The sequence below is a fragment of the Heterodontus francisci genome, chromosome 25 (assembly GCF_036365525.1).
Source record: "Heterodontus francisci isolate sHetFra1 chromosome 25, sHetFra1.hap1, whole genome shotgun sequence".
Taxonomy (NCBI): domain Eukaryota; kingdom Metazoa; phylum Chordata; class Chondrichthyes; order Heterodontiformes; family Heterodontidae; genus Heterodontus; species Heterodontus francisci.
Genome location: NC_090395.1, coordinates 74361181 through 74384496, shown reverse-complemented (window position 1 = coordinate 74384496; position 23316 = coordinate 74361181). Strand labels below are relative to the sequence as shown.

At 43.1% G+C, this 23316-nt stretch overlaps 1 protein-coding gene across 2 annotated transcripts in view; it reads left to right on the top strand.

Moving 5' to 3' along the window:
* LOC137383997 (lysine-specific demethylase 9-like) overlaps nt 1–23316 on the top strand; it is an 85608-nt gene that overhangs the window by 12942 nt on the left and 49350 nt on the right. For both annotated transcript variants that reach the window (XM_068057523.1, XM_068057522.1), the window contains exon 2: nt 1828–2498. In XM_068057523.1, the coding sequence (XP_067913624.1) occupies nt 1828–2498 (671 nt within the window). The remainder of the gene's footprint in view (nt 1–1827; nt 2499–23316) is intronic.

Here is a 23316-nt window from a genome sequence, read left to right as displayed (position 1 = left end):
TGACATTTGAAAGACTCCCACATGTCAGATGTTGATTTACCCTCAAACAGCCGTCCCCAATCTAAATTCTTCAGTACCTGCCTAATATTGTTATAATTAGCCTTCCCCCAATTTAGCACCTTCACCCGAGGACTACTCTTATCCTTATCCACAAGTACCTTAAAACTTATGGAATTATGGTCACTGCTCCCGAAATGCTCCCCTACTGAAACTTCGACCACCTGGCCGGGCTCATTCCCCAATACCAGGTCCAGTACGGCCCCATCCCTAATTGGCCTATCTACGTATTGTTTCAAGAAGCCCTCCTGGATGTTCCTCACAAATTCTGCCTCATCCAAGCCCCTAGCACTAAGTGAGTCCCAGTCAATATAGGGGAAGTTAAAATCACCCACCACTACAACCCTGTTACCTTTACATCTTTCCAAAATCTGTCTACATATCTGCTCCTCTACCTCCCGCTGGCTGTTGGAAGGCCTGTAGTAAACCCCCAACATCGTGACTGCACCCTTCCTATTCCTGAGCTCCACCCATATTGCCTCGCTGCATGACCCCTCCGAGGTGTCCTCCCGCAGTACAGCTGTGATATTCTCCTTAACCAGTAATGCAACTCCCCAACCCCTTTTGCATCCCCCTCTATCCCACCTGTAGCTTCTAAATCCTGGAATATTTAGCTGCCAATCCTGTCCTTCCCTCAACCCAGTCTCTGTAATAGCAACAACATCATAGTTCCAAGTACTAATCCAAGCTCTAAGTTCATCTGCCTTACCTGTTATACTTCTTGCATTGAAACAAATTCACTTCAGACCATCAGTCCCGCTGTTCTCCGCAACATCTCCCTGCCTGCTCTTCCTCTTAGTCTTACTGGCCTTATTTACTAGTTCCCCTTCATTTATTTCACTTACTGTCCTACTGCTCTGGTTCCTACCCCCCTGCCACACTAGTTTAAACCCTCCCGAGTGACGCTAGCAAACCTCGCAGCCAGGATATTTGTGCCCCTCCAGTTTAGATGCAACCCGTCCTTCTTGTACAGGTCCCATCTGTCCCTGAAGAGATCCCAATGGTCCAGATATCTGAAACCCTCCCTTCTACACCAGCTGTTCAGCCACGTGTTTAGCTGCACTATCTTCCTATTTCTTGCCTCACTGGCACGTGGCACAGGGAGTAATCCCGAGATTACAACCCTAGAGGTCCTGTTTTTTTAACTTTCTACCTAACTCCCTGCGTTAAAATTATTCTTGGTATCTACGTGTGTCTAGTGTCGTGGGTTATATTGATATAAGTCTAGCTTAAGGGGCTTTCATTACTTCAGTCTCCATTTAAAGCATTAATATGTTCTGCAAATTGGACTAACATGCTGCTGAAATTAAGTGGATATGGGATTAATCTTTGTAGTAGTTTAATTTGAGATTAATTGACCTTAAAGCTTCACAGCCTTTCATTTTTAAGCTGTATCTGTACTCCGTACCTTGGGTCAGTCAGAAATATTAATCACCTTTAATTTAATCACAAGCAAAGTGTGTGTTCATCAACGTAAGCATTCCTGCTATGTAAAAAGGTTTAAAGAATATTGAAGTATTGCATATTCCCAACTTAATATGATGTTTTCAAAACTTATCCTTTGTAGTAGAATTGTTCATGTTGCGCCATAACAGAGAACAACATATAAGCAGGGGAGTGGGCCAATTACACAGGGCATAGTAACACAATCAAGTCATTCCTTTGTTATTGATTCTCCCATTACAAAATTTTGAGATGAAAACATGATGAGTTGGGTATGGATATACAGTATGGATTTGATGCAATCTTGGAATTTATTCCCGATCACAGGTGGCTCTGATGAAAATGGGAAAAGCCGGAGACAGGATGAATATTTGGGCAAAAAAACAAAGAAAAAGAAAAAAAAGAAACATCGAGAAGGTGAGCGACCCAGGCGGCTAAAAATGTACAACAAAGAGGTGCAGACGACTTGTGCGGGGATCACGCACGTCAACTTGGATGCTTTGGGGCACGGTTCTTCTGATGAGTTAAGTGTAATCAACAAAACCTCCATTGAGCACATCGAAGAGCTTGGCAGGTTGGATCTAAAAATGAGCCATTGTACCATCCCCTCAGGCGCACAGTTACCATACTTGTCACACAGAGACCACTGTGTACGGAAGGGACTCTTGCGGACAGGTTCCTCTAAATTCGCCCACTTCATTCACGTGGAGCATCAGCCAAACGGTGGTGCGCCAGTGCTCCATGCCTACATGGATGAACTCTCTTTCTTGTCTCCTATGGAGATGGAGAGGTTTGCTGAAGAATTTCTTGCTTTGACTTTCAGTGAAAACGAGAAGAGTGCAGCACACTATGTAATGGCCATTGTGCATGGAGCGGCAGCTTACCTGCCAGACTTTCTGGATTACTTTGCTTTCAACTTCCCCAACACGCCAGTAAAAATGGAAATATTGGGGAAAAAGGATATAGAAACTACAACCATCTCGAACTTTCGCGCTCAGGTAAGAATTCATGTTTTCTGTCCTTTTTTCAGTTACTAATTGCAACATCTCCCTCTCTAACTTCCTCAGTCAGACTTTAACCAGCTTTCCCTTGAACTGCATTCCTCTGTCTCAAACTGGTCAGACTGATTCCTCTTAGCAAGGAATGGAAAGTACGCACGTTGTGTCTCCTGCATAGATGGGATTTCCATCACTTATCTAGGTCAGAGTTAGGTGTCAGGTACCTGTGTGTGATAATACAGATGGCCCAAAACTTAAATACTTGTACAAATGTCCTCCCCCAACTAAACTCCTACTTGGCACAGACTGATTTGCACAGAGAGGACACCAGAACTACTGAGGCGGACAAACCCGGTACAAGGGAATGTATTCCCTCGTCACATCTGGGCTTTCCTTGTCAGATTCCTGTTATGAGCAACAGGAACATGTCAAATTTCCTATTAGCGGGCAAGACCGAATATGCCTCAAAATGTTCCTGAGCGAAGAGTAGGTCTTAATCTCAACAGCTTCAGGGAATTGTTGCCTGGATAATCCTGGTTTATAGAATCTGTAGCCCTTGCCAACTCTATTAAAGTATTTTTGGTGAGCCATTAGGTAACAAACAGGCCAACAACACCTGAGTATTAACCTCGAAAGGCCTACAGATGACTGAAAGCATTCTATCAACCATTGCGTGACAGATGAGAGGAAGTTGACTCAAAATTGTACAGGGAACATACTTCTGAGCAAGGCCCTGCAGGCTGCAAGGATATTAACTACATTGACTAGCCTCACATGTGCCTAGCCCATTGTCTACTGGACTTCCACCATAAATTGTATGGAAACTGATGAAGCACAGCAAGAAGCATCACCCACACAGCAGTGAGTTATGAACGTCTGGGATGTGTGATGTCAGTTGGAAAGAGTAATGTGCAGCCCATGTATTGCCTAGAAATATCATATCTCTGCTTCCTTCCCAGATACTTGACCAATGCAACATTGTTCACATGGACTGTCTTTACAGACATCCCAAAAGGTGGGGGGTGGGTGGGTGCAAATAGATGAAGACGAGACAAGATGGCAATAGAGGTCAGCCAAAGTCTTGTAAAGGACAGCAATTCACCGCAATTTAGAACACAAGATAAATCCACATTCTTACCCCACCCCAGTCACTTACCACCCAATTATGTTGTCAAGTGTACAATACTAGGAATGTACAGGTCCAGAAAATACTATTAAATTCCATGTACAGTTTGCTGGCTTTTAATGTAAAACTCCTTAATGAATTCTCTTGCCATGTGTCAACACTATAGGTCTCCACTATCTCACTAGAAAGTATGTCTTGCACAATAACTGCCCCCTGGTACAGATCAGTCAGATCTAGCCCTACTCCTTCTGAGCTTGCCATTGCTCCTCTGGTCGCAGAGTTTTTGGTTATATCAAACAGTTTAATATTGCTCTGTTCCCAGCTTCCTTAATCCTCTATCAGTTTAGTGCCCTGAACACCTTCAAACTGCCCAAATGCTGCAAGGGTGACACCAGAACTGAGCAGCTATGCCTATCAGGAAAGACTGAACTTTCTATGGAAAAGAGAAGGCTAATGAATGGCTTAATAGATGTCTTTTAAAATTATGAAGGGATTTGATACAATAGCCAAAGATATTGATTCTACTTGTTGGGATCAAAACTAGGAATCAGTAATACAGGATTGTCATTAATAAATCCAGTAGGGAATTCAGGAGAAACTACTTTACCTAGGAAGTGGTTAGAATGTGGAACTTGCTACCACAGGGAGTAGTTGAGGTGAGTATTATAGATACATTTAAGCGGAAGCTGGGTAAGTGCATGAGGGTTAAAGGAATATAATGATATGTTAAATAGGGTGGGAGGAGGCTTATGTGGAACATGAATAACACAGCCCTGTTGGGCTGAATGGCCTGTTTCTGTGCTGTAAATACTATGTTAATGAATTGCAACCAGGATAACTAACCCAGTGTATGCACATATTCGCCTGCACATACTTTGCACAAGGAATATAAATGGCCTAACCAAATCTGTATAGTTCAAAAAGTATTAGATTCAGCCTGGGTATTGTATATGAAGTATGGAGTATCTCGGGTGCCATTTCTCTGCATCTCGAGTGAGAAAATATAGTGAGGTTGTCAGGATGATTTTGATGAAGCTAGTTGGAGGGCATTGCTCAGTGTTGTACATCATTGCAATCACATATCTAAAATGGAGCCAGTTTTATTTTGCTAGATTTCGTTCAAATATAGCAACATAGAAAATGATTCTGATTTTTTTTTCAGTTCATGAGATGTGAATGATTCTGGATGTGCTTAAATACTGGTGACTGTGTTCAGCCATAGCGCAGTTGATAGCAATCTCACCTCTGAGTTAGAAGGTTAAATTCAAGTTCAAAGAGACTTGATCACAGAAATCAAGGCTGAGGTGTCGTTCTGATGAGATGTTAAAGTGAGGCCTACTCTTGGGTAGGCGTAAAAGATCCCAAGGCATTATTTTGAAGAAGGGTGGGGAGTTATCCCTGAAAAGAAAAAGCAAGAGTTGCATTTATATCACATCTTTCACGATCACTGAATGTCCCAAAGTGCTTTACATCCAGTAAAGTGCTTCTGAGGTGAAGTCACTGTTGTAATGTCGGAAACGCAGCAGCCAATTTACACACAGCAAGCTTCCACAAACAGAAATGTGATGATGACCAGATAATCTGTTTTTGTGATGTTGTTTGAGGGGTAAATATTGACCAGGACACTGGGTTGCTGCGACCCTGATGCTCTTTGACATCCAGCTTAAAGGGCACATGGAGCCTTGGTTTAATGTCCCATCTGAAAGACGACACCTCCAATAGTGCAATACTCCTTCAGTTATTACACTGGAGTGTCAACCTTGAGGGGAGCCTGAACCCGCATCCTTCTGACTCGGGCAAGGATACTACCAACTGAGCCAAGGCTGACTCGCACCTTAGTGTCTTGGCTAATATTTAGCCCTCAACCAACATCACTACTTTAGAACTTCAGAAAGTACAGCAGTGGCTGTGAAGTATTTTGGGAAGTCCTGAGGTCGACAAAGTCGCTATATAGAAGCAACCTTTGTTTTATATGTTGTGTTACACTGCTGTATCAGTGGCTTGCCATATGGATGTCCTAGTGCTGATTATTGCCTCTTGGTTCTGCAGTTCAGCATGAAAGGATATTAAATTTCACTTTACTGGAAGGGAAAAATAGCTACCCACTTCCATTTGTTGCAGCATTCTTGAATTCTATCAAGATTCCGCTAGCCAGTTATATGGTTAACATTTTTGGATGTAACATTTTTGTAATTTAAAAATATTTTACTCTGTAGAGTGATTGGTTTAAATCACAAGCAAACCCACCTTCTTTAAGTGAATGTTGAAAGTGAGCAGTAGGTGATCTATTCTGTAAAGGTGGAGCATGTGGATAAACTGTTCTGCTTGGCAATGTATCCCATTCATCTGTTCCTTGGCTTGTAACATCTTTCTTTGTTCACTGCTCACACTAGACTGGAATTAGATTTCCTCACACTTGCAGATGGGGCAGACTGCCAAACATTGGAGTTCATTTGAAATTAAATGGATTGGTGGAGTGAGAAGGGAGTTGGAGGGTTAGAGAGAAATTGGCAGCTCTGCCTGATTTCTCCCCGTGACAGGACATTAATACCCAAAAGTAGGGGACCAGCAATTAATGTGTGAGGGGAGTCCATGATAGAACAATCAGACTGGTTGGTGCAGGAATGATTAGCTTTATTAGTCTTTCCTTGCTTCAGAATTTCATAGAAACATAGAAAATAGGAGCAGGAGTAGGCCATTAGGCCCTTCGAACCTGCTTCGCCATTCATTATGATCATGGCTGATCATCCAACTCCATAACCTGTTCCTGCTTTCCCCCCCCCCCCCCCCCCATATCCTTTGATCCCTTTAAACCCAAGAGCTATATCTAACTCCTTGAAAACATAGGCCTCAACTGCTTTCTGTGGTAGTGAATTCCACAGGCCCACCACTCTCTGGGTGAAGAAATTTCTCCTCATCTCAGTCCTGAAAGGTTTACCCTGTATCCTTAGACTATGACCCCTGGTTCTGGACTCCCCAACCATCGGGAACATCCTTCCTGCATCTACCCTGTCAAGTTCTGTTAGAATTTTATAGGTTTCTGTGAGATCCCCCCTCACTCTTCTGAACTCCAGCGAATATAATCCTAACCGACTCAATCTGTCCTCATACATCAGTCCCGCCATCCCAGGAATCAGTCTGGTAAACCTTCGCTGCACTCCCTCTACAGCAAGAACATCCTTCCTCAGATAAGGAGACCAAAACTGCACACAGTATTCCAGGTGTGGCCTCACCAAGGCCCTGTATAATTGCAGCAAGACATCCCTGCTCCTGTACTCGAATCCTCTCGCTATGAAGGCCAACATACCATTTGCCTTTTTTACCGCCTGTTGGACATGCATTCATTTCATGGATTCTTGAAATTAAATTAAATTGTTTGCTAGTTCTTTTGAAAATAAAAGCCACTGGACATCTCAAAGCACTTTACAGACAATGAAGTACTATTGAAGTTTAGTCCCTGTTGTAATGTAGGAAACGCAACAGCAAATTTGTGCACAGCAAGCTCCCACAGACCGCAATCTGACTGACCAGATAATCTGTTTGTGATGTTGATTGAGGGATAAATATTGATCAGGACACTGGGAATAACTCCCCGGCTCCTCTTTGAAATAGTGCCATGATATCTTTTACGCATACCTGAGAGGTCAGATGGGACCTCGATTTAGCATCTCATCTGAAAGACAGCATCTCCAACAGTGCAGCACTCCTTCAGTATTACACTGGAGTGTCAACTTTGATCTTTGTGCTCAAATCCTGGAGTGGAACTTGAACCCACAACCTTCTGACCCAGAAGCGAGAATGCTCCAACTGAGCCACAGCTGATGTCTGATATTAAAATGTCACCTTGTAGGTTTTAAAATGAGGGATTGTGTTCACTGAATAGCACTGCAGCTCACAAGTAGCTTCACCTGTTTAACTGACCTTGAAGTGAAAGTGGTACAGAAGGAAAAGGAAAGCTCTCAATGCCTTATTGCAGGGGTCTGTTATGACGGAAGTTGCAAGAAATATGAACTCCATGCACACTGGCCCTTTGTCAGAAACACTGATGGCTTGTCCTAATACAGTGGTGGCTTTTCAGAAGATTCAATAAAGCATCTGTGTTCATTTCAGAGTTTAACCTTAATGGATTTCTTTGTAGGAGCTGCCTCTGGATTAGCACTGCTCCTGCATAAACGAGGTAGCTGGAAGAATGCCAGAGAGGCTGAGTAAGCGGTTATAAATATTTGCAGAAAGTCTCACGTAGAAGCTGTAACTCAGTGTCTGACTGTGTCCTCGGGTGACGCTGTTCCTGATTCAGCACAGAAAGTTTTGGCAGTATTTGGTAGTTAGAAAAGGAAAACGTCCTTCATTTGTTTGATAATTCCTGCCTTCTCCTTTAAGCAGACTCTTGCAACTAGAGACAGTAAATTGGTTTGATAATTCATTTATTACCAACAAAATGTTGATATCAAAAGTTTGAACGAATCATAGGTATTGTATTTACATTGTACATATGTAGTCAGCTGTTCTGTCAGCAACATTCCAGGTAGTGGCATTGCTTCTGGAGACATTGTGCATCACCAAAACATATGAACATAAGCATTAGGAGCAGAAGTAGGCCATAGTCTGCCTTATTGAAACCGTACTTTCCCCAACATCAGCTCAACAATAATTGGACTTGGTAGCAGATGAGACCATATCTTGTGGCTACCAGCACACTGAGCCAATGTACAGATAAGTACATTTGTTCTGCTCTCGTGTGCCAAAGTGCACCTTCACTCACCGTTGAGGGGAGATACATAGCTCAGATAGGAAGTGGAGGTGACAGGTTTCCTCCATTGAAATGCCTTTCAGTGTGGCTGTGAGAAAATACAGTGGAACATGTACTTGCTGCTGCTCAGAAGCAAATTTCAGACTGGCTGCCTGTCTAAGACAGGACATTTGACTCCTCCTCTTCCACCCCCACCCCCCCCCGGACTGTCAACCCTTTTTCCTAATTGACTGTATAGGAGGTGTCATTGAAGGAAGGAGTGACTCCCTTTGTAGAATTTTGCAGCACAGCAGATGATCATTCAGCTTATTTGGCCTATGGTGAGTGTCTGAAAGAAATACCCATTTGGTTGGATTTGCCGCCCCCCCCCTATACACTTCAGTATTTTCCTCCAGTAATTATTACTTCCCTATTAAATGTTACGATGGATTCTGCTATCAGGGAGGCCACTTCATGTCTTAATGACAGCTTTGCGTTTATCACAGAATCACAAGAATTGTTACAGTCCAGAAGAAGGCCATTTGGACCATCGTATCTGCACTGGCTCTCCGAAAGAGCAATTTGCTCAGTTCCGTTCCCCCTCCTTCTCCCTGTAACCCTGCACGTTCCTTCTTTTCATATAACAGTCTAATTTCTTTTGAATGCTTCAATTGAACCTGCCTCCACCACACTGTCAGGCAGTGCATTCCAGACCTTAACCACACTCTGCGTGAAAAGTTTTTCCTCATGCCACTTTTGCTTCTCTTACCAAATACTTTAAATCTGTGCCCTCTCATTCTCGATCCTTTCACGAGTAGGAACAGTTTCTGTCTATCTAATCTGTCCAGACCCCTCATGATTTTGAATATCTCTATCAAATCACCTCTCAGCCTTCTCTCCAAGGAAAACAGTCCTAATTTCTCAAATCTATCTTCATAACCGAAGATTTAAAAGGGTAATTTGCATAGTCTCTCCTTTTGTTCTTTTGGTGATTCTTTAATTTATGTTCTCTCATTACCAACTGACCAACCAATGAAAATTAATTTTCCTCCATTTATCAAAATTGTTTATGATTCTGAATCCTTTTATTCGATCTCTTAACTTTCTTAAATGGGGAGAACCCTAGTTTCTCTCAAAACTAAAGCCACTGATTTCTGGAATCATCTCTGAACCTTATTTGTCCTCATATTTTTCCTAAACTAAGATGGACAAAACAAGGTAGAATATTCGGACTGGGGCTTAACTAATGATTTGTAAAGGTTTAGCATTTTCTCTTGGCTTTTGTACTCCACGTTCTTAGGAACCCATATGCTTTTTTAAGGCTTTATCAACTTGTAAAGATTTGTGTTTCTGAAACTCTTCTCTTGGCAGTTTTATCATTTCATTTCTATATCCTCATCTTTCCTCCCAAAATTCATAATTTAATTTTTCTGTGTTAAATTTCATCTGACCGCTATACCCATCTGCTGACCTGTTTTGCAGCCCTTTTCACAGTTTTCCACGTGACCTAATTTTGTGTCGGATCTGCAAATTTTGATATTTTGAGCTCATCCATTACTCTGCTGCCCGTGTCCTAACTCGCACCAAGTCCCATTCACATCACACTATGCTTGTTGATCTGCTTTGGTTTCTGGTCTGGCAATGCCTCAGTTTTACAATTTCCTTCCATGTTTTTAAATCCCTCCATGTCCTCACCCCTCCCTATCTCTGTAATCTCCAGCTGCACAACCCCCCTAAGATCTTTGCACTCCTCTAATTCTGGCTTCATGAGTATCCCCCATTTAATAATTTCATCATTGGCAGCCGTTCATAAAGCAGCCTGGGCCCAAAGCTCTGGAATTCCCTCCCTAAACCGCTCCACCCCATTCTCCTTTAAGAGGCTCCTTAAAACCTATCTCTTGGTCAAACTTTTGATCTGCCCTAATATCTCCTTATGTGGCTCAGTGTCAGACTTTGTTCAATAACATTCCTGTGGAAACTTTTTGGGGCATTTTATTACGTTAAAGATGCTATATAAATACAAATTGGTATTCCAAGAGTGTATGTTTACATTATTTATACCTGAGATTTAGATGCACTTTTTAAATAAATCTGTCCAGTACTGATCTGAAGACTTATCAGCACTGAGGCGGGGTGCGTCTAGGCTGCCCCGGACTGAGGCGGGGTGCGTCTAGGCTGCCCCGGACTGAGGCGGGGTGCGTCTAGGCTGCCCCGGACTGAGGCGGGGTGCGTCTAGGCTGCCCCGGACTGAGGCGGGGTGCGTCTAGGCTGCCCCGGACTGAGGCGGGGTGCGTCTAGGCTGCCCCGGTATGATCTGAAGTACTGGACCTTTTTCCCTAACTGAGGATTCCTCCACACTGTGATTGACAGGGCCTTGAACTGGTCCGCCCCATATCCCGCACTTCTCTCACCCCTTTCCCTCCCTCCCAGAACCGTGTTAGGGTTGCCCTTGTCCTCACCTTCTCACCTTCTCTCACCCCACGCCCCCCCCTCCCCACCAGCCTCTGCTATTTCTGCCATCTCCAATGTGACTGCACCACTATGCACATCATCTCCTCCCCTCCCTGTCCCTTAGCATTCCAAAGCAAGCATTTCTTCCACGACACCCTGGTCCACTCCTCAATCACTCCCTCCACTTCCCATTGCATCTTTCCCTTTTACCCTCCTCCCTTGTCACTGTCCAAGGCCCCAAACATTCCTTCCAGGTGAATCAGCAAGTAACGTATACTTTCAGTTTAGTATACTGTATTTGTGGCTCAAAATGTGGTCTGATCTACATCGGGTAGACCGAATGCAGATTGGGTGACCCCTTAGTGGAACACCTCCGTTCAGTCCACAAGCATGACCCCGAGCTTCCAGTCACCTGTCATTTTAATTCTTCACCTTGTTCTCTCACTGACCTCTCCGCCTGGGCCTACTGCAGTGTTCTAATGAAACTCAACTTAAACTTGAGGAACAGCACTTCATTTTTCAATTATGCACTTTACAGCCGTCCTGATAATATTGACTTCAACAATTTCCGACTCTAACGTCTGCCCCCCATTTTGCTACCTTTTTCTTTGCAGGTTTTGCTTTCAACTCATTTTTCTCCATTTTGGATCGCAGTTGTTCATATTTTTGCCATTTACACATCTAGACATATCTTTTGTTTCTCTACTTGTCCTATTACCACTCTCTTTGGCCTGCACCACCAGCCATTTTGTCATTTAATACAAGCAAAATACTGGAAATCTGAAATAAAAACAGAAAATACTCAGGTCAGGCAGCATCTGTGGAGAGAAAAGCAGAGTTAACATTTCAGGTCAATGAAAGGTCATCGACCTGAAATGTTAACTCTGCTTTTCTTTTCACAGATGCTGCCTGACCTGAATATTTACAGCATTTTCTGTTTTTCTTTAGTCATTTAATCTCTCCTGTCTTTCACCCTATCACAGACCTTCCCTTTTGTTCTTTTTCCCACCCTCCTCTCTTTCACTTGCTTAATACCTATTGCATTTCTAACCAGATCTGAATCTCCCGATTCTGATGAAAGGTGATCAACCTGACATGTTAACACTCGCCTGCCCTCTTCACAGATGCTGCCAGACCTGCTGAGTATTTCTGGCACTTTCTATTCACATTTCAGAGTTCCAGCCTCTGCAGTATTTTGCTCTTATGTTGTTGTATAAAATTAAGTCCATTATCCAGTTATAGAGAGTTTTAGCTCGACACAATACCGGTACGTGTCCACAATGGATTCCATTTCAATCTGAGATGCAAACCAGTGTAAATCCAGCCACTTTTTTGATACATAAAGCCTCGAGTGTAAGTGTAATTTAAGACCTGTCGTAGAAGAATATTCTGTGTCTGTAAATGTGATTTGAGGTGACTCTTGATTCATGCCGCATTTGACGTATCCATTTTCGGATGAGTTGAAATGGCTTGTAAGATCTGTACTGGTTCTATGGTTTGGGATCATTTTGCTGCTCTGCTGCCATTTCAGGCTGCCAGAATAATATGGCTTATTGTCAGCAACTCATAATTCATAATTAATTGCACCTCATAAATGGTTCCCTCAGACTGATGCTGTTCTGAAGCAGTTTGTATTTCAGCTTTAGCTGCTGAAGAGTTTATTTTTATCTTCTGAAGGATTTGTTACTGATTTAAATGCAACTTAAAAACTAATTGCATAAAAAAAGTCAATGTCCAAAACAAAAAGATTCAAGTATTACAGCTGTCAATAATGAAGCATTCTGGCTAGTTACTCCCATGACTTCTTGTCTGCTACAGAGACAGAATTATAACATTGCCTTTCAAACCACCTTTACTTTAAAAAAAACCCAGAATTTATTAAAATCCGGTTTAAACTGAGCAGATCTCTATGCTGCATTGCTGGTCTTTGTCACAGTAATGAGCTTCTGCTTTCAGTGATGCAGCCTGCCATTGTATTCAAAGTAAAAAATGTTTGCATGCTGCTACTTTACTCCTGTCTTGCTCCTTGAAACGTTATTGAACGAAGCCAGATATAAATGCACGTATTACTAAATATGCAACAATCTGCATCTGCTAATGTATGGTTTCTTCCTCCTTCAATTGGTAAATCAGCAATGGTCACTTTCAGCAGCAGCTTTGCTTACAACCAGTGCCGTCCTCTATATGACATCAGTAAAACATAAGAACAGAGGTCAGCCATTCAGCCACTAAAGCTTATTCCAGTTAGTTAGATCTTGGCAAATCTGTACCTCCACTCCATTTACCCGTCTTTGCTCCAGATCCCTTGATACTCTTATCCAACAGAAATCTAACGATCTCAGTCTTGAAAATTTCAATTGTTCCCCAACATCAGCCTTTTGCGGGAGTTTTCCAGACTTCCGCCATGCTGTGTGCTTCCTGATGTCACTCCTGAATGGCCTAGCTTTAGTTTTAGATTACGCCCCCTTTGGTATTTCCCCACCAGAGGAAATTATTTCTCTGTAATCACCTTATCTAATTCCTTGATCATTTTTAAAGACCTCGATTATATCCCCTTTCAACCGTCTAAACTCAACGGAACACAAACCAACATTATGCATAATTTAGCCCTCTAAGTCTATCATTCTGGTGAATCTGCACTCTACACCCCCAAAGGCAATACATCCATCCTGAGGTACAGTGGCCAGAACCGAATGCATTGCTCCAGATGGCATCTGACCAAGGCTTTGAACTAAACCCCTTGATTAGATCACCCCTCATGCTTCTGGAGAGCCATCGAACAGTCAGCTCTTTATCTGTTGTCACTGTGCCATCTTTCAGATGACATGCTAAACTGGGGTCCTGTCTGCGATCTTAGGTGGATGGAAAAGACCCCATGGTGCAGGGGAGTTCTCCTCGCTGTCCTGGCCAATATTTATCCCTCAACTGAAACAAAATCCTGGAATGATACAGTACAGAAGGCTGTCATTCAGCCTATTGGTAGAGCTAATTAGTCCCACTGTCCTCATTCCCCATAGCCTAGTAAATGTATTTATCTAATTTCCTTTTGACCATTTCTATTGAGTCTGCTTTCACCACCCTTTCAGGCAGTTCATTCCAGATCACAGCTTGCTGTGCGGGGATGGCAGGAGAAATATTTTCTCATATGTCCTGTTTTTTTTCGAATTATCTTAAATCTCTGCCTTCTGGTTACTGACCCTTCTGCCACTGGAAACCCTTTCTCATTTACTTTATTAAAATTCTGCATTATTTTAAACACTGCAATTAAATCTCCTGATAACCTTCTCTACTCCAAAAAGAACAACTCCAGCTTCTCCATTCTCTCCACATATCTGAAATCCCTCATCCTTTCTATCATTCTAGTAAATCTCCTCTTCACTTCCTCTAAGGCCATGACATCCTTCCTCAAGTGTAGTGCCCAGAATTGCGCGCACAACTCCAACTGAGGCATATCCAGTGTTTTATCAAGGTTTAGTATAACTTTGCTTTTGTACTCTGTCTCTATTAATAAAATCAAAGATCACATATGCCTTTTAATAGCCTTCTCAACTTGTACTGCATTCAAAGATTTGTGTATATATCCCCCAAGGTGTTCTGTACCAGATAGCTGGTCACTTATCTCTGCTGTCTGTGGGACCTTGTGCATAAATTTGCTGCTGTTTTTCTTACAACAAGGACTACATTTCAAAAGTACTTAATTGGCTGTAAAACACTTTGGGACGTCCTGAGGTTATGAAAGGTGTTATATAAATGCAAGCCTATTTTCAGTTCCTTGACCAAGTGTCTGACCTTCATGTGTGAGCGCCAGGTGGCTTTATTGAGGCTTGGCAAATATTGCAGCTGAGCCTGTTGTTCATGCGTTCCCTGCTGGGCGTCAGTACAGAGTGTTGAGTGAGAACCCTTGGCTTCCTGTTCAGAGATGGGAAAACTGTAGCACCTCTGCCCCTACTAAACCCCACAAAGCAGAGAGACTGGAGGGCTTTTTAGTTGCAGGACCTGCTGTAAAGTGCAGCGTGGAAGTGGTGTAAGTTGTATTTCCACTATCAAAGTGATTCTTGACAAAGCAGCCGGCCGGTGATGTCATCTGACTGTGCCAGCCTGCACACGTGTGCAAACGGGCTCCTGCTCTCTGTGCTTGTGCTGCGTTCCGCATTGCCAGGAACGGATGGCGTCATCGCGTAAATTGCCAGGACTGGTACATGCATGCACGGATGAGGTTATCGCATAACGCGGGAGGGAAGCGGGGAGGGAGCGGCCAAAGACCTTGGTGGCGGCGAGTGCGCTCTCCTCCTGCCCCCCCCCCCCGTCCGTGCTCTCTGGCAATTCCGTTTCCCCCCCCCACTCCCCTGCTGGATCTCTGCAACCGTTCCCCCCGCCTGCTCTCTCCCGGCCATTCTCCCCCACCCCACCCGCTTTCTCCGTCCATTCACCAGCCAGCCAATCTCTGCTGCCATGTGTTTACGTTGCCTTTGTGTGATTATTTGAGCAGCACCATCTTTAGTCCTGGCAGATGCCTGAACGTCGCAGACTGTGACGTTTTAGTTGAACAGGCTGCATTTGCGCATGTGCCAGTGCAGCGCCACCTAGTGGATGCGTTATCAGCAAACGCAGCCTTCCACTATACACTGGGCCAGTTTATAAGTTCCAACCTCCCATTGTATGAGATGGCAATCAACCCAGCAGAATTTAGAGCAACTTGCATCTATAGCGCACCTTTAACATAGTAAAACATCCCAAGGCTCTTCAAAGAAGCATTATCAAATAAAATTTGACACAAGATATTAGGACAGGTGACCGAAAGCTTGGTCAAAGAGGTAGGTTTTAAGGAGTGTCTCGGAAGAGAGAGAGGCAGAGGAGTTCAAGGAGGGAATTACAGAGCTTATGGCCTAAGCAACTAAAGGCAATGGCCACCATTGATGGAGTGACAAGGCCATGGAAGAATTTGAAAACAAGGATGAGAATTTTAAAATCGAGGTGTTGCCAGATTGGGAGATAAAGGAGGTCAGTGAAGACAGGAGCAATGAGAATAACAGACTGTACTGTGATGCGAGGAATTGACATTGATGGATGCTTTCTGAATAAAACTTACTGCAGTGACACTTGCACTGCTCCCAAACTTCTGAGGAACAGTTCATGATGGACTAAATGTAAGTATGGAAAGCAGATAATGTGAATGCATTGCCACATGTGATGACATCAAAGGGCTATAATAGTGCTGGGATGTTGGCTCAGATTGAGGTCCTTTATATGACTGGGTGGGAGTAACAAATGTACTGCAGCAATTGAACCCGAGTCCTGAAAACATCTTCCTGTGGTTCAAGTCACTTGTTTTTCCTTGGGCTGGGTTTCGTTTGTTGGATTCATCGTTTGTTCCATCTTGTTGCCTTAAACTCTCCCCTGTGAGGTTGATGAAAGCCTGATTTAAAATTCAGAGCTGAAAAGATTAAGTACTTACAAATGTTGATTTTAAAAAACTTAGAGATTCTTCCCCACCAAGACATGTAAATGTTTTATTTCTGACCAGCGTTGCATTTGGTATGTCCTGGACAGCTGTGCGTGGGAAGTTTATATCTAAGGGAATCCAGCTCCTCCATTCTCCTTAACAGGACCGGAACTAATATCCTCGCAGGGAGATTTGCTAGTGCTGTTGGGGAGGGGAATGGGAACCTGAGGGATGACTCAAATTGGAAGGAAGTAAAGCTGGTAACAGGAGAAAGTAGCAAGAATATTAGAAGGCAGGCGAAACAAAGGCAAGCATCAACTAGGCTTAGAATGCAGAATGTCAAGACGACAAGGTTAAGGGCACTCTACCTGAATGCACACAGCATTCACAACAAGATAGATGATTTTAAAGGCCCAAATAGAGGTAAATGGGTATGATCTAATTGCCATAACGGAGATGTGGTTACAGGGTGACCAAGACTGGGAACTGAATATTCAAGGATATTCGACATTTAGGAAGGACAGGCAAAAACGAAAAAGAGGTGGTGTTTCGCTAAGAGATGGGATCAGTACATTAGTAAGGAAGGATCTCCGATCGGAAGAACAAAATGTGGAATCTGCTTGGATGGAGCTAAGAAACTGCAAGGGGCAGCAAACATTGGTAGGAGTTGTTTATAGGCCACCAAACAGTAGTGGCAGGGTGGGGCATGATATTAATCAGGAGATTAGAGAAGCATGTGCCATGGGTTATACAGTAATCATGGGTGACTTCAATCTGCATATAGATTGGGTAAACCTAATGAGCACTAATGCTGTGGAGGGCGAGTTTCTGGAGTGTTAGGGATGGTTTTCCAGAGCAGTATGTTGAGGAACCGACTAGCGAACAGGCTATTTTAGATCTAGTATTATGTAATGAGAAAGGGCTAATTAAAAATCTTCTTGTAAAAGAACCTTTAGGGATGAGTGACCATAATATGATAGAATTTTACATGTTTGAAAGTGAGGTAGTTCAATCTGAAGTCAGGGTGTTAAACTTGAACAAAGGAAATTATGAAGGTATGAGGGGCAAATTGGCAGAGGTGGATTGGGAAAATACATTAAAAGGCAATGGATAGTCTTTAAAGAAATATTACATAGTTTACAACAACTATACATTCTTTCGAGACACAAAAACTCCAAAAGTAAAAGCAGTCAACCATGGATAATAAAGGAAGTTCAGGATTGTATAAGATTAAAAGGAAAGGCCTATAAAGTTGCCAGAAATTGTAGTAAACCTCAGGATTGGGAGAATTTTAGAATACAGCAAGGATGATGAAGAAATTCTGTAGATTCTGGAGCGGTTCCTGCAGATTGGAAGGTAGCAGATGTCACCCCACTCTTTAAGAAGGGAGGGAGAAAGAAAACAGGGAATTACAGACCTGTTAGCCTTGCATCAGTCATTGGGAAAATGCTAGAATCTATTCGAAAGGATGTGATAAATGGACACTTGGATACTAATGATCTGATTGGGCATAGTCAGCATGGATTATTGAATGGGAAATCATGTTTGGCGAACCTGTTGGAGTTTTTTGAGGATGTTACTAACAGAATTGATAAAGGGGAGTCAGTGGACGTGGTATACTTGGATTTTCAGAAGACCTTTGATAAAGTCTCCCACAGGAGGTTAGTTAGCAAAATTAAAGCACACTGGATAGGAGGTAATATACTGGCATGGATTAAGGATTAGTTAACAAGCAGAAAGCAGAGAGTAGGAATAAACGGGTCATTCTTGCGTTGGCAGGCTGTGACTAGTGGGGTGCGGCTGGGATCAGTGCTTGGGCCCCAGCTGTTCACAGTATATATCAATGATTTGGATGTGGGGACCAACATTCCAAGTTCGTGGATGACAAAACTAGGTAGGAATGTGTCTTGTGAGGAAGATGCAAAGCAGCTTCAAGGGAATTTGCACAGACTTAGTGAGTGGGCAAGAACGTGGCAGATGGAATATAATGTGGAAAAATGTGAGGTTATCCAATTTGTAGGAGGAATAGATGTGCAGAGTATTTCTTAAATAGTAAGAGATTAGAAAGTGTAGATGTACAAAGGGAGCTGGGTGTCCTCGTCAATAAGTCACTGAAAGCTAACGTGCAGGTGCAGCAAGCAATTAGGAAGGCTAATAGTATGTTGGCCTTTATCGCAAGAGGATTTGAGTACAGGAGTGGTGAAGTCTTCTTTCAGTTGTATAGAGCCTTGGTTAGACCACACTTGGAGTACTGTGTGCAGTTTTGGTCCCCTTCCCTTAGGAAGGATATTACTGCCATAGAGGGAGTGCAACAAAGGTTCTTCAGACTTGTTTCTGGGATGGCAGGACTGTCCTCTGAAAGGAGATTGGGGAAACTGGGCATGTATTCTCTAGAATTTCAAAGAATGAGAGGTGATCTCATTGAAACCTGCAAAATACTTAAAGGGATAGACAGGGTAGATGCAGGTTATATGTTTCCCCTGGTTGGGGAGTCTAAAACCAAGGAACACAATTTCAAAATAAGGGGGAAGCCACTTAGGACAGAGATGAGGAGAAATTTCTTTACTCGGAGGGTTGTGAATCTTTGGAATTCTCTACCCCAGAGGGCTGTGGAAGCTCAGTCATTGAGTGTGTTTAAAGCAGAGATTGACAGATTTCTAAATACAAATGACATAAAGGGATATGAGCATAGTGTGGGGAAAAGGTATTGAAGTGAATGATCAGCCATGATCAGCGATATTGAATTGCGCGGGCAGGCTCGATGGGATGAATGGCCTACTCCAGCTGCTGTGTTCTGCCCTTGTAGCAGATTGACTGTGGTTAGGAAATGCCAAATTGTGCTGTGTATATCATGGCTCTGTTAAGGAGGCAGTCGAGATCTGTTGTAAAGGTGAGGAGAAGCAGTGGAAGTAAAAGGAAAAGAGGAATATGTAACTAAACAAAATTGAAAAAAAAAAAGGAAGACAAAGAAAAAACTTCCATTTATACAGCACCTTTCATAGGATCATACAGCCCAGGAGGAGGCCAATTGTGCATTTCCCGGCTCTTCGGAAGAGCTATTACAGTAGTTCCACTCCTCTGCTTTTCCCCAGCCCTCCAAATTTTGCCATCACGAGTGTATATCTAATTCCTCCTTGAAAGTCATTATTGAATCTGCTCCCACCACCCTTTCAGACAGTGCATTCCAGTTCATAACTTCCTGGGGACATTTCAAAGCACTTCATAACCAATGAATTACCTTATGAAGTTGAGTTGCTGATCTGTAGGCAAATGTGGCAACCATTTTCATACTCGGCAAGATCCCATGAACGACAAAATAAATGATTAAATCAGTTTTAATATGTTGGTTGAGGGATGAGTGTGGACTAGGACAGCTGGAGAATTCCTGAGGCCTCTTCAAATAGTGGCATAATATCTTTAACATCCAGAACCGCCTCTGAAAGACATGCAACGCTCCCTCAGTATGCTGCTGAAGTGTCAGCCGAGATGATGTAGTCAAGTGCCTGGAGTGCAACTTGAACCCATGACCACCTGATTCAGGCCGGAGTTGCACCACTGGGCTGACCTGACACAAATATAGCTTGTGCTGTGAGCAGATGGGAGATTTTTCATTTTGCTCAAAGCACTCTTGTTTATTGTTACCCTCTGTCAGGCAATAGTCTTTAGTCAAGCTCAAGATTGACTTGACAACTCCAAGGGTAAATAAAAGTCATACGTTAGCTTGATAGAATCTTGCGTTTTCATTCTTTACTATATGAATAAATAAACTACATACTCAGACATTGCAGTTTTAATCAGAATCTTTTGAAAGGCTTTTTCTGTGTCCTACCAGCTCGTAGCTTTATGAAACCAAGATTGAAATTTGTGGGCAATTTCCTGTTCCTGCAATCATTTACAGTGAGTAGAATGCAGACGCGAATTCTGTATACACACCCACTTCATGTTTCGATGATCAACCGCAAGGTTCACTTGACCTGTGTTTGTGTTACATGTGACTCTATCTGTGTAATTGCATATCAGTGCTGAGTATATTGATAGTTTCAAAATAGCGATAAGCTACCTTCCATAATTGACACTAAAAAGCACTCATTGTGTTGTCCTAGTTCTGTCAGGTGTCTAATGCAGCAGTTTTCCATTTATAAACAGCAGATGTCAGATATGCATGATATTTAACGGCTGGGTCCACGACTGCAGCATAATTGCCAGTATGTCATTTGTGTTTTTATTTGTTTGTGGGATGTGGGCGTTGCTGGCTAGGCCAGCATTTATTGCCCATCCCTAATTGCCCTTGAACTGAGTGGCTTACTAGGCCATTTTAGAGGGCATTTAAGAATCAACCACATTGCTGTGGGTCTGGAGTCACATGTAGACCAGACCAGGTAAGGATGGCAAATTTTCTTCCCTAAAGGACATTAGTGAACCAAATGGGTTTTTACAATAATTGACAATGTATGAGCCAGGTTTGCCTGTGGGATAAATACTGGATGAAATGAGTGCTTTAAGTGCAGTCTCTGTCATTAATGACTCAGTGCAACAAGTGCTAAACAATTCCATCACCAAGCTGTAAAGGATTGGAAGGGAAGTAGAATGGATTTGGATGGGCCCTTCATCAGCGCTCATAAAGGGGGCCCACCTAAAATGTAAGCTGTTCCTCTTTCAACTACTGACTGACTTACTGAGCATTCCCAGCATTTCAGCTTTTGATTTCCAGTTGAATTGCTTCAGTAGGATGTACTTACCACCTTGTCTTCTGTCATGGGTTCAAGCATCATTCTAAAACCTGAGCACATAAACCAGGCTGACACTTCAATGCAGTACTGAGGGAGTGCTACACTCGAGACTCTCGCTTTAGGTGAATATTGATAGTATCAGTGTACTTGTGGAAGCTGAAGATAATGGCGACAAGGCCAGTATTTGGATTTTGGGGGTGGGGGGAGGAGGGAATGGAGTTGGGGAATGGTGGGGGGGAGACCAAACAAAGTTGGGAACTTATACGTTGGGAAGAGAAGGCACTGCTGGCAATACTCTGGCTGTGATCAGATAGACAAGAGTGAAACTGGATGAGTGTATTCTCTCTGAGCTGGACACCCAGAGAGGCAGTATTGGAGGAGGATAGTGTAGTTGATCTTATCAAAGGCTACAGAAAGGTCGAGGAGGGATAATGCACCAAGGTCACAATCACATGCAGTGTCATTTAGGATCTTGGTTAGGGCTGATTTGCTGCCTTGGGTGAAACAGAGATTCAAACAGAATTACATAAGGACATAGGAGCAGGAGTAGGCCCTACCACCCATTGAGCTTGCTTCGCCATTCAGTATATGCCCAAAGATGATCATCTGCTTCAACTCCACTTTCATAGTGTCATAGAGTTTTCCAGCACAGAAACAGGCCCTTCGGCCCAACGCACCTGCGCCGACAATCGAGCACCCATCCTAACTAATCCCATTTCCCCGCACTTGGCCCTTAGCCTTGAATGTTATGGCGTTTCAAGTGCTCATCTAAATATTTCTTGAATGTCGTGAGTGTTCCTGCCTCTACCATGTGGATGTGGTAGGAATATGGGATTAGTGTAGGATTAGTATAAAATGGGTGGTTAATGGTCGGCACAGACTCGGTGGGCCGAAGGGCCTGTTTCAGTGCTGTATCTCTAAATCTAAAATCTAAATTCCTATCAATGCCCCTCATAATTTTGTATACTTCAATCAGGTCCCCCCTTAGCCTTTTCCGCTCCAAGGAAAACAACCCCAGTCTATCTAGTCGGTCTTCATAATTGAAATACTCCAGCCCAGGCAACATCCTGGTGAATCTCCTCTGCACCCTCTCCATTGCAATCACATCCTTCCTATAGTGTGAGACACTAAAAATCTAATTATCTCAGCCTTTACTGTACTTAACAATGGAGCATCCACAACCATCAGGGGAAGAGTAGTCCAAAGATTTACAAACCTCTGAGTGAAGAAATTTCTTCTCATCTCAATCGTAGTTGATCGATCCCTTATCCTGAGACTGTGGCTCTGTGTTCTAGATTTCCCAGCTGGTGAAACAACCTCTGCATCTACCCTGTCAAGCCCCTTCAGAATCTTGTATATTTCATTGAGATCACCTCTCATTTTTCTTAACTCCAACAAAGCAATTGTAGCAATTCTTCCTTATTCTTGTACTCCAGTCCCCCTTGCAAAAAAGACCAACATGCCATTTGCCTTCCTATTTGCTTGCTGTACTTGTGTGCTAACTTTGTGTTCTTTGCATCCAACTCTCCGAACATCACCATTTAAAAGTTCCATACCTTTCAAAAATATGTCCTGCTTTTCTCTCATTTTCTCTCATGCCTTCGTTATCTCTAGACTTGACTATTCCAATGCACTGCTGGCTGGTCTCCCACATTTTACTGTCTGTAAACTTGAGGTCATCCAAAACTCTGCTGCCTATGTTTTAACTTGCACCAGGTCCCGTTCCCCATCACCCCTGTGCTCGCTGATCTATGTTGGCTTCTGGTCAACCAACATCTTGATTTTAAAATTATTATTCTTGTTTTCAAATCCTTCCATGGCCTTGCTCCTCCCTTTCTCAAACCTCCTCCAGCCCCACAGCCCTCCCAGAGCTCTGCGTTCCTCCAATTCTGGCTTCTTGTGCATCCCTGATTTTAATCACTCTGCCATTGGTGTCCATGCTTTCAGTTGCCTAGGCCTTAGGCTCTGGAATACCCTCCCTACACCTCTCTGCCTTTCTACCTCAATTTCCTCCTTTAAGACACTCTTTAAACCCTACCTCTTCGTTCAAGCTTTTGGTCATCTGACCTAAAACCTCCTTTTGTAGCTCGGTGTCATACTTAGATTTGTAATGCTCCTGTGAAGTGCCTTGGGATGTTTTATTATGTTAGAAGCGCTATACAGATAAGTTCTATTCTTAATTACCAAAGTGAATAACCTCACACTTGCCCACAGTATGTTCCATCTGCCACCTTGTTGCCCACTCACTTAACCCATCTATATCTCTTTGCAGCCTCCTTGTGTCCTCCTCACAGCATATATTCCCACCTAGCTTTGTATCCAAGTTTGCTGATACATTA